Source organism: Cololabis saira, chromosome 2 (genome assembly GCF_033807715.1).
Source record: "Cololabis saira isolate AMF1-May2022 chromosome 2, fColSai1.1, whole genome shotgun sequence".
NCBI lineage: Eukaryota > Metazoa > Chordata > Actinopteri > Beloniformes > Belonidae > Cololabis > Cololabis saira.
In genome coordinates, this window is record NC_084588.1 from 10,347,521 (window position 1) to 10,368,251 (window position 20,731).

Sequence of the window (20,731 nt, forward strand, 5' to 3'; positions counted from 1 at the left end):
CGCCAAAGCAAAAAGCAATGGAGACAGAGGGCACCCCTGCCTTGTCCCTCTAGTTAAGGAAAAGAAATCTGAACAATGGCCATTAGTTATGACTGCAGCTTTAGGCGACTTATAAATTGCTTTAATCCAATCAATAAAATTACCGTCCATCTTAAATTTGTGCAGAACAGAGAACAAGAAATTCCACTCGACCCTATCAAAAGCCTTTTCTGCGTCTAATGATAACAAGAGAGAGGGCTTCTGTTGGTTGTTGATCAAATTTATTACATTAAGGGCTCTCCTTATATTGTCAGCTGCATATCGCCCCTTTATAAAACCTGATTGGTCTGGGTTGATCAACTTAGGTAGGATGGACTCCAGTCTTCTTGCTAAAAGTTTAGTGATAATCTTGTAGTCATGATCTAAGAGACTTATGGGTCTGTATGATGAGGGCTCTAAGGGGTCTTTACCACTCTTGTGTAATACACTAATATGAGCCAAGTTCATTGTCTGAGGGAGTACTTTTTTTTTACAAAAGTTATTCACCATTGACATAAAGATGGGTTGAATCTCAGGCCAAAATTCTTTATAAAACTCAACTGGGAACCCATCTGGTCCTGGGCTCTTATCTGAAGGCATTGAATTAATTGTGGCTAAGATTTCTGCTTGTGTAAATGGTGAATTTAAGAAATTTTGTTCCTGAGTAGAGACTTCCGGTAGCTTAATGTTACTCAGGTAATTATCCAATTCTTTCTGTGAGTATCCCCCTTGTGATTTATAAAGACTATTGTAAAAATCGAAGAATGTTTGGTTTATCTCTTTTGGGTGATAGGTAATCTTATTTTCTCTCGAGTGAATTGCTTTAATGTTTTTTTCATTTCTGATTTTACCATGGTGAGCCATCCTTAAACAGTTAGATCTCCAGGTTGGTATTACTCTGAATGTCAAAAACTATATTACAGGGGGGCTCCGGGGCAATGGCAAATGACTGCAGGGTCTCCTGACCAAGCATCAGTGAGTGACACGTTTAAAAAAAGAGAATGACTTGGCTTTCCTTGTCAGATAGAATGGCGTCAACCTTTATCCTTAGCACCAGATCAAATTAAGAGTAGAGGAGGGGAGGTCGGACAGCAGGAAATGGAAAAGTGCACAAGTCCAGAAAAGCAGAGAGGAAGGTAGTCATATTCTGGGAGAGAGGGTGAAGAAGAGGAGGAGTACAGTAGAGACCCAAATGTTCATTACCCTCCTAAGCCCCCTCCTCTGTACAGCAGAGCTGAATGTAGGTCTGTGCTTGCCTACAGTCATCAGCAACAATCAGTTCTGCCCCAGTTACTGACGCATCTCACAGACGAAACACACATACGTTACAATGCACATACACAGATACTTTTGCAATATGCTTGCAGACACACACACACACACACACACACACACACACACACACACACACACACACACACACACACACACACACACACACACACACACACACACACACACATGAAACAGTCCCTGAAAAATAGTCGCACTTGTTATAATATGCAAAGCATCTGCACAAATGTTTTCAGACACTTGAACATGATAATATTATTCCAGGTTAACAGAAGAGAGATGTGGAGGAGCAAGTCAAACATTTCTAACAAAAGTATTGCAAGTATGCATACATGCAAGACTGGTCAACCTCTTTAGCGCTGTTAATCATTTAGCTTTGACAAGTTAAGACAGACAGCAGTGAGCTGTTGAAATGGGATAAAAAGCATATAACTCCAGTTATTTTTGTTCCACATGAGAAAACCTTCAGAACCTGGCCACGTACAGATTCTCAAAATCAAATGTAATACGATGGCGATGTGACTGACTGAGTGCAGACTCTGGCGGTTTGCACTGCTGTTAATTAACAAACCAGAGCATGCACTTATGAGTGGTTTCAGGTCAGCTACTGGGCATATACCAAGATTACAAATGCCCCCTCCTGACCATTCCTTGACCCGAAAGCAATAAAGTATGCTGAAAATGCTCTTGCCAGAAAACAAGAATGCATACCATGGTTCCCTCCTTAATCCTTAAAAAAGAACTCTGAAAAAAAATATGAATCCAATCCATCTTTGATTTTTTAATCTTTCTGTCTCAATTACAGCCAATCATTTGTAAGTATATGACTCACTTTGTTAACAAACGTCATGAGTGTTGAACTCCTGATGAATTCCTGTGTAGTGACTCATTGTGGTAAATCTTTGTGTTTTTACTTAATTATATGAAGTCTATGTGTTTTCACTCCGCTATTCTACTATGTCAGTGTTATTTAAGTTATTTAAGTAAAGTAAATAAACAAACATATGAAATACAACTTTTGTTTACAAAAATTGTCCCATTGGCTGACAATTCTTAGATGTTCGTTGAATTTTGTAGAAAGCTGTCTGAGGATTTACGACACCAGGACCTGTATATTTATCAAGTTAAGGTTTAACATGTTGATATATATTCAAATGATGAAGGAATATTACATCTAATCAGCACCTCCGACTCTGTGGCCATAGTTCTTGACCAGAAATGGGTGGCGTGCCCTGTCCAAGTAGGTGGAGAGGTCCTGCCTCAAGTGGAGGAGTTCAAGTATCTCGGGGTCTTGTTCACGAGTGGGGGAAGAGCGTGAGATTGCAAGAGGGATCGGTGCAGCGTCCGCAATTTTGCAGTTGGCGTACCAGACCGTCGTGGTGAAGAAGGAGCTGAATCGAAAGGCAAAACTAACGATTTACCGGTCAATCTACGCACCTACCCTCACCTATGGTCATGAACTTTGGGTAATGACCGAAAGGACTAAAGATTGATACAAGCGGCCGAGATGAGTTTCCTCCGCAGGGTGGCTGGACGCTCCCTTAAGGCTGAATTATGGTTCTGCGTTAAACCTAGGCCGTAGGGTATGCGGCTACGCGGGAGTCTCTCCGTAGCCTACGCCGTAGCCTGACGTGCACCTCCCAAAAAATGTAACTACGACCAGACACAGACTGAGAGGGCTGCTATTGGTTTGCTTGGTACCAACGCATTTCTGGTTCCGGTTCGTGAAGCAGTAGTGAACTTTCAGCGCTCTTTTCTTCGTGTGTGTGTGATTTTTTTTTTTTTTTGGGGTTGTTTTGGTTTTTTGCACAATAGTTGTCCTTATCTCTTTGATTCAATGTGACCGGAAAAACCAGAAGCTAAACAAAAGTATCAACTAGCGCTCTGGGGGGGTACTGCACCCCGGTGAAATGGAGTGACGGAAAAGTCTGAAGGGTTCACGACGGCGTCACAGCAACGGCGTAGGCTCTGCGTTGATTTAATGCAGAACCTTAATTCAGGCTTTAGAGATAGGGTGAGAAGCTCGGTCACCCGGGAGGAGCTCGGAGTCGAGCTCCTTCACATTCAGAGGAGTCAGCTGAGATGCCTCCTGGACGCCCTAAAGAGGTTGTGGCAGGGCGCAGGATTGGGCCATGGTCTGCAGGGGAGAGAGGGAGTGCGGGGGAGTGGCGCACAGGTGACGCGGCTGGAACAGCTGATGGTGCACAGGTGTGTCTAATCACTCTCTGTAATCACTCTCAGTAGTGTGCGGGCCCTGGAGACGGGAGAGGAAGGAGACAGAGCGGAGCTCTGCTGCAGGAACAGAGCTACATCTAAGTTCTTTATTATATGAATTTGTATTTGAGTATTGTCATTGTGTTCACCAGAAGACAGAAAAGATACCTATTGAATCTAAATGCTGGTGATTACACTGATATGACAGTAAGGATAACCAAACAGGAAGAGAAGTCAAGTTGGAGACAGGAGGAGGACAAACAGAGGCCTTCTTCTTTGCATTCATTGTACATTATTTAGGAGCCTTGTTGGATTGTGCCGCTAATATGCTTCTAAAGTCTTCATATTCATAAAGCTTAAAACACACCCACATACAGACACACACACACACACACAGACACACTCCAACTACGCAGCATATGTGGGGAAAATATACCCGTTTTCATTTATAAGGTTTTAGAAATCTATAATAATCATCTGATCCTTGGCAAGTCTTACAATAAAATACAGCATCAGCTGAACAACAATATATTACATGCTACGTCGTGTCATAATTTATTCAACAAAAACAACTCCAGTAACACATTAGTGTTTCCAAGGGGATTCTAGCAGGAGGGTTTAAAGCAGCTAAGTGCTGCTAATCAAATGCACTTGAGTAATTGATCAGGCCTCCATACAAGCAGAGGCTTAGACAGTTGGCTGGTTTGGAGCATTCAGGTGGGTGTTAACACAATGCCAAGGAGGAAAGACATCAGTAATGACCTTAGAGAAGCAATTGTTGACATCAATCATTCTAAGTACCAGCGGCTTCTGAAAAAAATCTCAGAGGATGGTAATATAGTTGGTGATTTTGGAAAATGGAATTTAAAAAAAATATCAATGAAAATATCAAATTATTCACTATGGGCAGAGGATATTTACTCCACTTTTATTTTGTTATGGTGCCACCTAGTGAAATAAGAGGACCGTTAGAGTTAGCAGAAATCCTTTTTTTACTTAAACCATAAGGACCCATGATGACTCAGGTGCCACACTGCCTTTAAATGTCCTGGAAAGTTCCCGACCCATACCGTCCACTTCGGCTGTGCACCCCATACTTTTTCTCCAAGTAGAAACGTAGTAGTAGTAGTAGTAGTCCAAGTAGTAACGCTGCAAACAGAAACAAACGCCGCTGCAAATAAAATAAACGCTTAGCAAATAAAATAAACGCTGCAAAAAAAAAGAGACGCCGCTGCAAATAAAAGAAACGCTGCAAACAAAAAGAGACGCTGCTGCAAATAAAAGAAACGCTGCAAATATAAAGAAACCCCGCTGCAAATAAAATAAAAAAACGACACAAATAAAAAATCCACAACAGACGTGAATTACCGGGGACTATTTTTGCCGATGCACCGGTGTTGCACATTAAAAATTACACGTAGCGACGTTGAACACTAACCTTTTCACTTATTTTGTCGTTCGTTGTTCTTCTTATTCCTCACTCTTCTTATTTCTTCCTTTTCACTTACGTCCTCTTCGTCTTCTTCTTCTCCTCTCACGTAAAAACCCCAGTGCATCAGCAAAAATAGTCCCCGGTAATTCACTTCCGTTGTGGCTTTTTTATTTGCGTCTTTGTTTTTTTTATTTGCAGTGGCGTTTCTTTATATTTGCAGCGTTTATTTTATTTGCAGCGGCGTTTGTTTTTATTTGCAGCGTTTATTTTATTTGTAAAGCGTTTATTTTTATTTGCAGCGTTTCTTTAATTTTCAGCAATGGCGGGTCTCGGCCACCGTACATATTGACTGACGTAAGCATGCAAGCCCTCCCGATACCCAAAGATGTAGCACTGTGATTGCATTCCTCCTGAAATGTGCAAAAAAAAGATAATATGTGAGAGTCTAGGGGGGGCAGTTTGTATAAATTTGAACCTGGCTGAAGGGGCAGGGCCCCTGGTAGCATGGGTTTATGGTCATTGGACAATAACACAGACCAACCAACCAACCAACACTTTTCCTCGGTGTGGCTCATTGCCTGATCCCCCTCATTAACAAAAAGCCACTGATGGAAATGGTTATTATTAGATCATTTCCATTTGATAATTATTAGATCAATTCCAGATGTCGGTCTTCCCATAAATTAGTGTGCAAATTTACTTCAAGCTTTGATTCAACAAAGCTTGGAGAAATTGTGAAAACAAACAAACAACAAATGCCCAAGCGCTCCGTTTCACAGTGCACGGGACTCGGTTTACCACATTTAATTTTTAAAGGTTATTTATTGTAGCCCACACTGAGAACATGACTGCAAAAGTCAGGCTTGTTTGGGAAGGTTTTGAGCCTCTTCTCACTGGAGAGAATACAGTATGACAGGAAAGCTTAGGTTAGCAAATCTGAGAAAACCACAAGACTTCTGGAAGAGAAGGACATTCCAACAAGACCAGAGTGAAGATGTTTAACTGTTATTCACAAACCACATTTGGTGAAAAACTTTATTAGCTAAAGCCGGGCTGAGAGCGGGCCTTGCAAGAGGATAATAATCCAGTGCACCAGTTCATCTAAAGCATGACAATCTAAATCTAAAGCTGATAACAAAAAAATCAAAAGCCAGGGTTCAGCTGTAGAGGTCCAGTCAAAGTCCAGATTTCAGCCGAATGAAGAGCTGTGGCGGGACCTGAAAGAGGTGTGTGGATGGATGGATGCCTGCAAACCTCAGTGAACTTAATGCTGTAAAAAGGAGTCAGCCAAAATCCATCCACAATAACCACAGAGGCCCATGACACTATAAAAAAATAATTACAATTTAGTGCTTCATTTTCCTCACCCTGCTTCCATATTTTAATGCATTGCTTAATAAATTATGGAAATGACACAATATATTTTGTATGCCGTTTTTGATTTAAAACTTTGGTAGGCAAATTTTTTTTTTTTTTTATAACTTTATTTATAAGATTTTTCAAAAGTTTTTTAAGACAAACAACCCTACATATATCCCACCGTCCCCAGTTCCCACATACAAAGAAGATAATAGCAGTAAAACCTAATATGTACTGTACACAAGGAAGAAAAATAAAAAAATTAAAAATTAAAATAAAAAAAATAAATAAATAAAAATAAAAAAAGTACACAATAAAATAACATTAGTAATAATGATGCTAAAATAAATAAATAGATGAATAACACATAGACGGTTAAGGGTTACACATTAGTCCACTTGAGGGTTTCCACAAATCCGAGTAACACTGTAAACATGACCAAAATAATACTAAGCTACATCATCGAAAGACAGCGTAAGGACGAATTCTAAAAAAGGGGACCAGGCCTTTATAAATTTTTGGCAACATTTGAATCTGTTGTATCTGAGCTTTTCTGAAGGTATAAAAGATATCACATCTTCGACCCATTCTGTGAATGTTGGGGTTTTGTCCGATTTCCAATTGCGGAGGATAAGTCTCCGGGCTATGAGAGAAGAAAATACAATAAAATTGGCTTGAGGAGTATTTTTTTAATTTAATTTAATTTTTTTTTTTTTACGCATACAACCAAACAATTGAAAGATGTAACTTTCTTTAAGGTGCAGCATTGCCACAAAACCCCACTGTTATGCATAAAGACATGTATTCAGCATCCCAGGGGAGCTTATTAGGGTAAGATATGTCAGGCAGCCCCCAAAACTACACATGCGTGCTGTCTGTGCGACCAGTGCCGGCTCATGCTGGTGACACGTGTGCACAGATCACAGGCCTTACTCCCTGCTCTTGGTGATAATGGTGAATTCTTTTATGACCTGTTTCGTTAGGTGAATTATTCACGATCTCTGTTGTCAGAGCTGACAATCATATGACACGTACCTGTTTCATTTGGCAAGAAATACGTACAAAGAAACTTTTTCTGTCGAACTTTTCAGTCAAAACAGCGCCATGTAGTATCACAAGCACACATTTTTTATTGTTGCACTTATTCACTAAGACTTGACTACTAATTTCAGCCATGATGGCCCAGAGTAACCCATCATATGTGGGTTAGTTTATCATAAACATCTGATGATATTCAGGAAAACCAAAACTGATCTCACTAATAACAGCTGTATTATATATGAGTAATCATTTGAAACTCCTGCAAACATCCCAAAATGTCAAAAAGTCAACCATAAATGAACTCCCTGAGAGCAGCCTTGAATTTTACTCTACTTGCACAAAAGCTAACAAAAGGTAGCAGCAGCACACTTCCTCGTCTGTTCCTCAGACACGTCGTGGAGCATGTTTGCCTGCTTCTTGGCCCAGATACATCAAATTGTCTGGATACGGCATGGCAGCAAGGCACCCGATCAAAGACTATAGAGCAGAAGAGTGGGAAGACAGAAACTGAATCATTACTGTAGAGACCCGGGAAACTGGAGGAAACTAAAAACAAAGACAGTTGCAAAAAGGAAATAGAAGAAAGTCATTTTTGATGCACATTTGAGAGACTGAGAAAAGTAGCACAAAAAGAAAGATGGCTGTCATTTGATGTGGAAGAGGAAAAGCCCCTCTGCAGGGAGTCACGACTCAGCTCTTCTTTCCCATTTCAGTTTCACGAAAATCATCCTCCAAACAGGATTAAGATTTGTGGCTTCAGTGAGAACATCAGTGATTTTCTCCTGTGTGGATTAACTCCTTCCAGTGGTTGGTAGTGTCAGAGAGTTAGATTTATCACTCGAGGAAATAAACAAATGCAATAATAACTTAAAACAAGATAAAGGAGGGATTTCCCAATATTAGAGGCAGCAACGCAGAGAAAATACTGTTTGCTCACCAAAAATAACCAGATTCTGCTGCTCTCTGTCCATTCCCCCTTGTTGTTATGCCCCCTGTTGGATCTCAACATAACATTACAAGTGAAGAAACTTGCTTGTTATCCTTAGTCATGTTGTGGATTTATCATTGTATAAAGTTAGATGTGTTCTCATACAAGTCACTCGTGATATAATCAGCCAGGGATATTCAAATGTTGACTACATTCTTGTCTCAAGACATATCAATGGGGGAGAAAAAGTTCAAATGACTTAAGGGAAGGGGCTTCCGTGCATCCATGTCAGTGGGTTACAGTATGTCTTGGAAGTTGAAGGAACAGTCAAAGCTTTTGGGAAACACTAGTCATCTGGAAAGGCTCAATCCACAAGGAAAGAAGAGCATTAAGAGATTGTTGTAACATCCATCAAGTGTGTGCAGCATGTGAGAGCCTGCAGGCAGCCATACTGCAGTCCAGTGTAAGCAAGTGTATCTTGCTGCTCACTCCTGCCCTCTAGTGGTTAGTTTGTGCACACACATCCGCATGCAACTAATTGAGCTAAATCCAGATTACACAAATTTTTGTTAGTACCCTTCCATTGAAGAAAGAAAAGCCCAGTATCGTCATTGAATTAACTTGAAACTGACAAGTAATAAAAAAGTGTGTCCTGTAATTTATTATTTAAACAGTGAAAAGTTGCTCTGCTGTTTGGTATCTTAGTTTTCGCCACATTGAACGTGTGTGTTTCATGCAGGCTGTCTTGAAACATGTGGGGTGCAGTGAAGTCTTAGACTATTGAGACATTCTGGAGTGAAATGTGTTGTCCAGTGTCAGAAAGCTTGGTCTCTGTTGGAGGTCATGGGTCCTCCAACGAGATCAGAACCCTAAAGCACACAACTAAAAACACTACACTAGCGTGAAGAAAATATTGAACTATTCTGTAGCAGCCTCCTATGAGTTGTCATCTAAATCATACTAAACATCTGGAAAAAGACGTGCAGTCTGGAGAGGAAATCCTTTAAACCTGAAAAAGGAGTAGATTATTCATTGGGGGTCAACTAAACTACCAGTCTACATGTGCAGGAGTCTCATTGAGAGTTACATAAATCACTTAATTGCAGCAATTGACTCAAAAAGTTATACAACAAACTAAAATTGAGGGTACCAACTGATCAGCCCAGGTCAGTTTCATTATTACAATTATTTTTTTCTTTCTTTCAGTGATTCTGTTGACCCACTAGTCAAAAACTATGTCTGATTATCATTAGTCCGTTATTAGTAAGTTGTCATTGTTCATTCTTACCAACACATTTGTCATCATATGTAACTGCTATAGATTCTACTTAATTGATCAACTGCAATAAGTAGAAAAATTACATGCTCTCAAAAGGTAAAACAATCGACCAAATAAAATGTAACTCTTAAAATATAACTTTTAAAATATATCTTAAAATATAACTATAACATAATTATGTAGTGTTTGTGATAAATGTTATTGAGGATGAACTTCATTTTTTGTTTTATTGTCCATTATATGATGAAGCCAGGAAGTTTTTATTTCAGACTGTAAACCTGAGTTGTTCTGGACTGAGGATGATGCTAAATTGGAATGGTTTTTCAAAGAGAAGGTTTTCTCTATAGCTACCTTTATCTACCTACCTGGAAACAGAGAAAGGACAAATTATATGGAAACTGAGAAAGGATCTGATCTGTAATGTATAAGTGGAATTTATAATTTTGTGTTTGTGTTTTTGTTTGTACGCACCTGATGTTTGTTTGCTGGCGTAGTGTATCTGTGTCTTGTAAGCCCTTATAGGCTGGGCACCTTAGAGGTGTATGACACATTAATAAACCATTCATTCATTCATTCATTCATTCATTCATTCATTCATTCATTCATTCATTCATTCATTCATTCATTCATTCATTCGTTCATTCATTCATTCATATAATGAAGGGAAACAAGTTCTCACATTCTTGAGACAACATGATTATTGCCTCATCTTTTCTCTGTCTTGATCAGACTGAAGACACTCCAGTGCTTTGGACAGCTGAGACTTTTACACCCTGCTTTTAGGACATTTCAAAAAAAATTTCATGATAGTTTTTGAAATATTATATTGAGTTGCCCTTTAAACCAATGAACACAGAGAACGTAAAGCCAATAGACATATCTATGTCTATTAAATTTGTTACAGAACAAACACCCTATTAACAATCGCTGCAAACAGTTAACATCTTAATGCATTAAGCATATATAAACTATAACATCTTATATCTTCATAGGGATTTGTAAACGACACGTTTGATCACCATTTCCGACTTTATCATTCAAACCAGCGATAATCATGTGGAAACATCTGTAAGCATGTCAGGCGCTTGTGGCTCCAGCCAGCACCGTCCAATCAGAACCCGTGGTCCCCTGATGGCCCCGCCCAGTCCCTCCTCCGCGCGGCTCCTATTGGCTGAGCCTCGTGACGCCGTGGCCTTATGGGCGGGGCCTGTCGGGCCAGATGAGCTGCGTAGCGGACACCACATAAACTGTAGTAAACGCAACCAGATCTGCGGTCTAAGGTGTCTTTCCATCGTTACCACAGGTGAGTGAGCGGAGATACAATGCTTTATTACTTGTTTTTTTCTTAGTTGTCCATTCATGTTCATAATATCGTTAAACTGATGAAAACCCCGTGTTTAGGGAAACAAATGCAGTAATTTTGTCTTTGCAGCTGCTGTTGGCTCAGAGCGCTTTGCGGGAATAAAAACCTCCCAGACATTACAGGATGCGATGGCATGTGTATATTACATATTACATATGTTACATTGAGCCTTTTTCCTCTCCCCTCCTCTCGTGTGAGGATCTCAGGAGACTGTTTTGGTCAAACTAAAGCCTGATTTATGGTTCTGCGTTAAATCGACGCAGACCCTACGGCCGTAAGCGTTGCGTTGGTGTAACGCGGAACCATAAATATGCCTTAGGGCATGAACGCAACAGTTGTGCGGTTCCTGCCCAGGTGTCTCTTCCTGTCCGTGTTTCAGGCTTTACCTTTGCTCCTGTTATCTATTGAAATGGCAGCATAACATGATCAGACTGCCAGACAACGCCCCCCCTTTCTGTTTAAAACAAATCCCTCCCAAATAAAATAAAATTTCATTTTAAAGACTTAAACTCAAGCCAAAGCTTGATTAAACTGCATCACAGGAAGCCTTATTTATGGTTAAAGTGCTCAAGAAATGACTGCAAGTCAGTGTAATATCCTCTAACATGACTGTATGAAAGCAAACTACACTTATTTATAGTTTTATAATGGCTCTTGGCCTTTTTGATTATTGTATTATGTGATATAAAGAGATTACATGTATCATGTCAAGGTGAATATAATATCTGTCCTTTTCATCGGGTGTACTATTATGTACTTTCTGTTCACTTAGTGCAAAGTGCAGGACACTGGTGCAGAGCAGATGTTGAACTGATGATAAGAAGAATTTAAATAAATGGATGAAAACATATTTGCATGAATAGGGGGAAGTATCTGTATTCTGTTTTTCTGAATAAATACCCCCCACGGTTGTGGAGGTGAGACTGCAGGCCTCTCTGTGTGTCATCCACCTTTATTCCCCGCAACAATAACCGATCCTCCTGCAGAGCTGAACGGTGCAGGAAGCATGGAGGCCTCCAGGAGACGGACCCAGCACAGCGCCAATGGGAAAGCATCGGAGCAGATGGAGGAGCCGGCGCAGTGGGGGAGAGCTTGGTGAGTTAACGGCATGTCACGGGCTCATGTGAATTGTTTTCCATCCATATGGAACTGAAAGGAACCGGAAGGAAAATAAAAACAGCTTTGCACAAGCAGGCTATGTTTGGCTTCCCTGTGTTTCATAACCGCAGCATAAATATAAGATAGTAGTCATAAGATCCTCATTCCACCTCCGTCCCCTGATTTTTCCAACAAATATTGGGGGACAAGGGCAGTATTCAATTTAATTCATTCATATAGCGTCTACGACGATACAAATTGTCTCTCAGTGCTGTTCAGAGATCCGGGACATGACCCCCAAGCAAATATTAAAGAAACAATGACAGGTAAAAACTATGCCTAAAAGCCTTTGAAGCAAGAGAAACTCTCTTTGAGAGGGAACAAGCCTGGACAGTACACATATTTATTCTCTGGTCTCCCAACACATGAAAAAAACCTTGTTCATTCAGGGTAATGTCCAAGCTCATACTGTATGGTTTTAAGGGCATATTCATGTATGTACATGATTATAACGCTGAGTTACTATGTATGCATCACTATGACGTCCCTGAGAGGGTTTTCAAGCCAGTAGGAGTCCGTACGTTTGAACTTTTTCACATCCTTTTTAGTTTGAGAAGTTACAGTAAGACTGATAAAACGGTGGAGGGTGAGGGATCTATTTCCAGGCCATATAATCGCTCTAAAAGGGATCTGATTTAATCAGAAGTCATTTGATTAGAGACAAAGGCATGTTTTATTTTTTTCCTCCTGACCTACAATCATCATTCACACGAATTTTCCATTTGGTTTTTCAAGAAAGAGGCCTCGATGCTGAAAGTAACAAAACATTGAGACATGAGAATTGATGAAACATAATAAAATGACATGTGAATTGAAAGCTGGAGCTAATTTTTTTGGGGTGATTTGATACATTTCATTTCCATTTTATTTAAAGTTGTGTTACTCTGATCATCAAGACTGTCTTCATATCACCATTTACAACATTTACTGCTTAGTTTTATTGAATCATTTCCAACATTTACCATTTTGTAATGTAGCAACATGTCATTCTTTTAACCTTTGGTCTGAAAAACCCGACTACACCCTGTTCCAGAAAGCATGTGAAAGTAAACACCAGGAGGACAAGCGTGAGTCTGGACAAACCTGTCGCCTGGGAACCACTTCGTCTTAGCATCATAGAGACATCCCACTTATAACTTAGCTATTGTGGGGTTTAATACCCAAATATCTGTTGAGAAATCTGACATTCAGGAGGCCAAAGACAGAAATGGGTGAGCTTGAAGCGAATAAGAATAAAGTACATTTGATTTACTGACTTTGGTTCTATAATACTTAATAATTCAATTCAATTTTATTTATATAGCGTCTATTACAACAGAAGTTGTCTCTAGGATCTTTCCAGAGACCCAGAACATGACCCCCGAGCAATTATTACATAAACATAACATAAACAATGGCAGGTAAAAAAAAAGTATAGTATGAAGTCTGAATATTTTCAGCAGTTTGTCCATGTTTCCTGTTATTCGGTGGAATAGTGTGTTCCCTACGGAGCTTTTCCTACAGTCGTGCTCCTGCAGCGCTGAGCCCGGTCACACTGTTCAAATTAAGAATCGTGACTCGTGACTTCATGTAAATCATGTTTTCAACCGCAGCCTGAATCTGATGTCTTGTTTCCAGGGAGGTGGACTGGTTCTCCCTGCTCAGCGTCATCGGCCTGCTTTGCTTCGCCCCCTTCATCGTCTTCTACTTCGTGATGGCGTGCGACCAGTACCAGTGCTCGGTCAGCCAGCCCCTGCTGGAGCTGTACCGAGGGGAGACCACGCTGCTCTCAATCTGGGCCCGGGCTCCCTCCCTGTCCTGGGCAGCCGCCAAGATATACGCCATCTGGGTGGGCTTCCAGGTAAGAGGGGAGACACGCCGACGGGGCGGCTCTCTGGGATGGCACGCGGCCTCGGAGGTGACACGAGCTGCCTTCTCCCTCAGGTGTTCCTGTACATGTGTGTTCCTGACGTCACCCACAAGTTAATTCCTGGCTACGTTGGCGGAGTGCAGGACGGAGCACGAACTCCTGCAGGTATTCAACATGCACACAATGTTCAAAACAGTGGAGCAGTATGTTTATCTGTGCAACCTTTGTTGTACAGGGGAGTACAAGGGAGTAAATTCTCTTTAGTTTGAATTGAATTGAATTGACATTTTTATTTCGAACATGAAACAGTGGTGAAAACAAAACAAAACAATAATAATCTATAATAAATAAATGTAAATAATGAAAACAAAAAGACAAAATATAAATAAAAACATGCATCCATCATAATTAACATGCTGGAAAAGGAGTAGAAAGAAGTAAAAACTTAAATCCTACCCCCTAAACTCTATTTCATTATAATCAAAACTAATTTAATTTCTATACAAAAAAAAGATATCTATATATACATATATAACACACACACACACACACACACACACACACACATATATATATATATGTATATATATATATATATACACACACACACACACACACACATACATATATACACATACACATGCACTTTTTGGATATGACATACATATCTAATATACATATATATATATGCATTTTATAAATATCTATATATATATATATATATATATATATACGCATACACACACACTAATGTTGTATGAATATCAATAATAACACATCCTCACACTTATATACACTGATATAAATATACCCATTTATAAATGAATATATCAGTATCAACAATATACAAAAAAGAAAAGAAAACAGTTACAGTTGAACTCAGATCAAACTAAAGTGCTGCTGATCGGCCCTGATGATGTCCTTCCAACTATCAGCCAGTTTTTAGGTGATTTGAGTGTCAAGTCTCAGAAATCTTGGTGTCTTTGACAAAGACATATCATTAGATCGCCACTCCAAACGGCTGATGAGGAACTGTTTTTACCAGTTGAGGAATATCTCCAAACTAAGTTGTTTCTAAAGATGATCTTGAGCTAATTATTCATGCTTTTGTGTCATCTTGTTTGGACGACTGCAACAGTTTGTTTTCTTGCTCTAAACAAGAAAGAACCGTCTCGTCTTCAGCAAGTCCAAAACCCTGCTCTAATAGAAGGGCTTACATCATCCCAATTTTTAAAACTCTTCACTGGCTCCCCATCCCTTTTCGTTTTAACTTCAAAATCTCGGTGCTGACTTTTAGAGCTCTGCATGGTCAGGCCTCCTCCTACATCCAGGACCTAATATCCTCCTACACTCCATCTCGGAGGCTGAGATCATGTGACCAGAGCTGACTCCCTCGTACCCGCTTTAAGCTCTGAGGCTCTGGAACCATCTCCCTCTGTCTCTACGTTCTCCATCCATGCTTTTAAGAACAAACTTAAAACCCACCTATTTCTCCGAGCTTTTAAATATTAGTAATGAAACGGTTGTTTATGACCACCATGTTGATTTTATGTACTTTTATTCTAGGAGCTTTTATCGGTATAGTCTTGTTTTTATCGTATTTCTACTTTTATTGTAGTGTTTTATTCATTTTATTTTTTGTGAAGCACCTTATGAAATTCTGTTGTCTGTGAAAGGTGCTATATAAATACATTCTACTTACTTACTTACTCGTGTTTGGTACATCTGAGAATACATCATCCTGGTTGTTTTGTGTTCTTTTAGGTCTCATTAATAAATATGAGATCAATGGGCTTCAGTGTTGGCTGATCACTCATGCGTTGTGGTTTGCCAACGCCCATTACTTCCACTGGTTTTCCCCCACAATCATCTTTGACAACTGGATCCCTCTGATGTGGTGCACCAACATCCTGGGCTACGCTGTGTCCACCTTTGCTTTCACCAAGGCGTACCTCTTCCCCACCAACCCTGAAGACTGGTGAGTGGCACCGCTGATAATGTGGCCCGGTGTTTGTCTTGCAAGGCAGCGAACGTTCAGGTTGTTCTCTTCCGTCTTATGTTTTGTTGTTGTTTTACTCTGCAGCAAGTTCACAGGGAACATCTTCTACAACTACATGATGGGCATCGAGTTCAACCCGCGCATCGGCCAGTGGTTCGACTTCAAGCTCTTCTTCAACGGCAGACCTGGCATCGTGGCCTGGACCTTGATCAACCTGTCCTACATGGCCAAGCAGCAGGAACTGTACGGTCACGTGACCAACTCCATGATCCTGGTCAACGTGCTGCAGGTAAAGTGGGAAAACCATTCATTTAAAACAAAAGAAAAAGTGTCAAAAATCCTGTGGAAACAGAAATGCTTCAGAAAGTCAGTTCAAGTCAAACATCATCCTGCAAGGCTGCCTGCAGTATGTAATGGTGCTTTTACACTAGTACCTACTCAGCACGACTCGACTCACCACTCCTCGTCCCGACTCGACTCTACTTGCCCTCGTTTCTTTTCAATACCCAGATCAGAAGTAGGCGGGGTTGGAGCAAAGCTGCTGTGACGTTTGTAGCCTTGAGCAGACATGGACTGAGAAAGCTCCTGGTATATTTTTTTCATTCCTCGTGGCCCCATCTAGCTCTCTCTGGATATTTTCTTCAGCCACCAGGTTTAACAAGGTCTCCACCTCAGAATTTAACCACGGGACAGATTTCTGTGCTGCCATTGTTCTTCGAAAAAATTAACAAGAAGCCTCGAGTCGCTGTTGAAATGATGTCACATCCTGACTCAGACACCGATTGGCCAACGCCTGACCAATCGGTGGCCTGTAGTGTGATGACGTCAAATTCAGCCCGCTTAGAACCTCGGCAGAATAGTTACAGGAAAAGTATCTACTCGGCACGTTAGACCCCTAGTGGAAAAGAACCAAACTGAGTGGAGGCGAGCTGAGTAAAGTTGGTACTAGTGGAAAAGTGCCATAAAGACCTCTGCACGCCTCTAACGGTTCCTGTTGTGAAAGAATCGTGGTCATATCTGTCATCACATATCCAAATCGTCTGTCTCACGTCTTACGATGTCAGCGATGCAAACAAGAGATCTAGTCTCGTGACCGTGCCTGAATCCCTACGACTCCCTTTACAGGCGGGCCAAAGTTGATGATGTAACGATCCAAACCTAATGGAACTTATTTTTTCAACTGGGACATTTAAAAAAGAAATCGTGCACCAAACTTCATAGAGGTTTTTGTCCATAGGGGGCGCTACAACCCACATGTCTATGAACGAAAGGAAAATCTGAAGTTTGGGAGGCTTGGACGAGGCTTCGGTTGCTGGGAGACGCTGAAGCTGCACTTCCAATGTTTTAAAGTGGCAACTTAATAGCCAGCCAGATTTGATCAGCCTATAATTACAAATCTGAAAGGCCAATAATCATGAAACTTTAGAAGTGTGTCTGCGATACTTGGAGAGACGGTTTCGTAGTACCAGACAGTCGGCCTGTAATAAGATTTGAAGTCTGCATCATATCCCAGGAACCGTGTGTGTCATGTGATAGTTAGATCTTCCTCAGGAGCAGCAAGGCTGATGTACACTGATCATATTCAAGAGAACACCTTGGCACTAAACACTGAATATAGAACTCATGTTTGTCTTTCTTTGCTTGTGGTGATGTTCAACCTCTTGGCACTAAATGTGCAACAAGATTTGAAAGCCAAATCAAATGTTTGAGTTGAGAACAGCATCATTCAGAGTGATGATGATGATGAGGATGATGATGATGATGATGATGATGATGATGATGATGATGATGATGATGATGATGATGATGATGATGATGATGATGATGATGATGATGATGATGATGATGATGATGATGATGATGAATACAAAAACAGTCCCTAAGTGAATCCTTCGTGCTGTCCTGCAGGGGATCTACGTGCTGGATTTCTTCTGGAACGAGGCCTGGTACCTGAAGACCATAGACATCTGCCACGACCACTTCGGCTGGTACCTGGGATGGGGGGACTGTGTCTGGCTGCCGTACCTTTACACCCTGCAGGTAACAGACCTGCACACAGCTAACTTCCACCCTAAACACAAGTTCCTCCTTTTTGATGGTTAATTTATACAACAAACAAGACCAACGGGACTGTTACTGCAGTTACGCTGACACAGGAACACACACAAAGTAACTAAATATGAGAAGACACTTTTGGCACTCTTCCACTAGTACCTACTCGACTTGACTCAACTTGGCCTGGTTTCTTTTCCACTACAATTCAGCACCTGGAGCAGAAGTAGGAGGTTGGAGTGAAGCTGCTGTGACGTATTTGATTGTGTGATTTAAACGAAGAAGACAACAACACTAAAGATGTAGAACCTGGAGGAGATGATAATGTGCTGCTGGATCTGTGGCTTGTGCTCGATATCAAGTTAAAAAATGAGAGTGAAAGAAGCTTCAAGCGGTGACGCTTTTTAATTTTTATTTAGTTTGTCTCGGCGCTGCTGAAAAGTCAGCTAGAGCCGTGAGCAGCTATGAAGAGACAGAGCTCCTGGTAGATCTGGTCGTTCCTTATCGCCCGTCTAGGTCCATTTTTAATTCTCTCCTCAGCACCAGGTTTATGAACATCTGCACCTCAGAATTGGATCATGAAACAGAGTTTTGCTGCCATTGCCTGTCGAATAAAATGAACAATAAGCCGCCGTCAGAGTCGCTCTTTCACTGATTTCCTCCTCCTGACTCAGACGTCTGACTCCCAATCCCCAGACCAATCGGTGGCCTGTAGTGTGATGACGTCAGATGCAGCCGAATAGTTACAGAAAAGTATCTACTCAGCACGTTAGACCCCTAGTGGGAAAGAACCAAAGGGAGGCGAGGCGAGTTGAGCTGAGTAGGTACTAGTGAAAAAGTGCCATTTCAGTCATGCCAGGAAACATCTGAACTTTTAAAGCAACGCTAAAGATGTGTGTGGTTTTCAGGGCCTGTACCTGGTGTACCACCCGGTCCAGCTCTCGGACGCCCACGCCCTCGCCGTCCTGCTGCTCGGCCTGGCGGGATATTACATCTTCCGCTCCACCAACCACCAGAAGGACCTGTTCCGCCGCACGGAGGGCTCCTGCTCCATCTGGGGCCGGAAACCCACCTGGATCGAGTGCACGTACCGCTCCGCCGACGGCGGCGTCCACCGCAGCAAGCTGCTGACCTCCGGCTTCTGGGGGGTGGCCCGCCACCTCAACTACACCGGAGACCTGATGGGCTCGCTGGCCTACTGCGCCGCCTGCGGCTTCACCCACCTGCTGCCGTACTTCTACATCGTGTACATGAGCATCCTGCTGATCCACCGCTGCGTACGGGACGAGCACCGCTGCAGCAGCAAGTACGGGAGGGACTGGAGACGCTACACCGACGCCGTGTCGTACCGACTGATCCCCGGAGTGTTTTAGGGAGGACGAGGAGGGGAGGGTTTAAAGGTTCATGCAAGATGAGCGAGAGTTTTGTACATATCAAGAAACAGCGTATGAACAATCAACACTATTTCTTACACTTTGTATTTAGTATATTTCTTATCCATGCGGACTGCTGTGCACGTGTGTAAACAGGAAGTGTAAGCTCTTATTCTCTGCCTCAGTAAAGACAGCGTGATACTCGTCTCTGCTTCATGAACGTGTGACAATATCAGGAAGAGATGCCTCAACTTCAACCAACTAAAACCAAAACTAGGAGCAAAGGCAAATTTATTTATATAGCACATTTCACACGACGAGCATGGACTCAATGTGCTCAAATACATTACAGGGTTACAATAACAGAAACAGACAAAAGTATGTGAAGAGAAAAACAACAATAATTCCATTATAACAAAAGTGCTATCACCCAGCCAATCATGTAGAGTTTAGTCAAACGCCTGTGCAAAAAGGTAAGTTTTTAGTCTGCCTTTGAAAGAGGGCTGTAGGAGCAGACCTTAGTTCCTGCAGAGAGGAATTCCAGAGAGTGTAGTAGTGACTGAAACACCATGAGCAGATCTAGTGTAAATTCTAGGTATGTCAGGTATGTCAGTTCTTTGGTGTGGATCATGTGACCTGGGTTAGACACATCTGAGATTGTGACATTTGAGGGGAAAAAAACATTCCAGGTTCAGTTAATCCCGTATTTACTGTCAGGTTATTGATCTATTTGATTAGCGCTTTCCAGCAGCCGGCAGGTGTCCAAAATGTTTAATCAGCAAATACTCATGCTACTACTACTGCTACTATCATTACTATAACTACTACTACCACTGCTACTACTACCACTACTATTACTACTACTACTACTAGTACTAAGGGCCAATCCCAATACACCCTCTACTTTCTACCACTAGCCCTAAAAAAAGAAGCCACAGATTTTAGGGCACTTGAAATCTTCCCAGGGCCCTGTCCCAATACTCGTCCCCTACCCCTACTTTTCAGCACCACCCCTAAATTTTGCTTGTTACGTCACTGCGTGGTTTACGTTCGGGTAAGTAAGCGACTGCGTAGTTACGTTTGCACATACGTCACACCATATCAGGAAGCCCAGAGATAAAAGCTGTTTTAATTTCAGCTGTAGCGCTGTTAATATGCCACTTTATTAAGTTTTAATATTTTTTCAGGTGTTAAAGTAACTGTTAAGATCCCCAACCTGGGCTCAGTTTATCCAAATAATGCCTGTCAAGAAATTTGACCCGATGTTTTCGGAGATGATAAGAGCCACCGGCCCGGAGCAGCGGCAGCAGCAGCTCACGTACAGACGTGATCGCCCTGCGCCGTCGTCCCGGGGGAGAAACCTGCAGCTTTGT

The 20,731-nt window shown here is 41.5% G+C and overlaps 1 protein-coding gene across 1 annotated transcript; it reads left to right on the top strand.

Moving 5' to 3' along the window:
- The first annotated feature begins 10,767 nt into the window (after positions 1 to 10,767).
- dhcr7 (7-dehydrocholesterol reductase) lies at positions 10,768 to 19,562 on the top strand. Its single transcript, XM_061708681.1, has 8 exons — positions 10,768 to 10,867; positions 11,914 to 12,022; positions 13,703 to 13,925; positions 14,009 to 14,099; positions 15,699 to 15,912; positions 16,018 to 16,222; positions 17,842 to 17,973; positions 18,894 to 19,562. The coding sequence occupies exons 2-8, from the start codon at positions 11,934 to 11,936 to the stop codon at positions 19,356 to 19,358; spliced, it is 1,419 nt and encodes a 472-aa protein (XP_061564665.1). The 5' UTR covers positions 10,768 to 10,867; positions 11,914 to 11,933; the 3' UTR covers positions 19,359 to 19,562.
- Positions 19,563 to 20,731: the final 1,169 nt, after the last annotated feature.

Excerpts from the sequence above, each read along its gene's own strand:
- dhcr7 (XM_061708681.1), top strand. The coding sequence starts at position 11,934 with ATGGAGGCCTCCAGGAGACGGACCCAGCACAGCGCCAATGGGAAAGCA. Across the intron at positions 14,100-15,698 it reads CGGAGCACGAACTCCTGCAG|GTCTCATTAATAAATATGAG; the intron begins GTATTCAACATG and ends GTGTTCTTTTAG. Across the intron at positions 17,974-18,893 it reads CGTACCTTTACACCCTGCAG|GGCCTGTACCTGGTGTACCA; the intron begins GTAACAGACCTG and ends TGTGGTTTTCAG.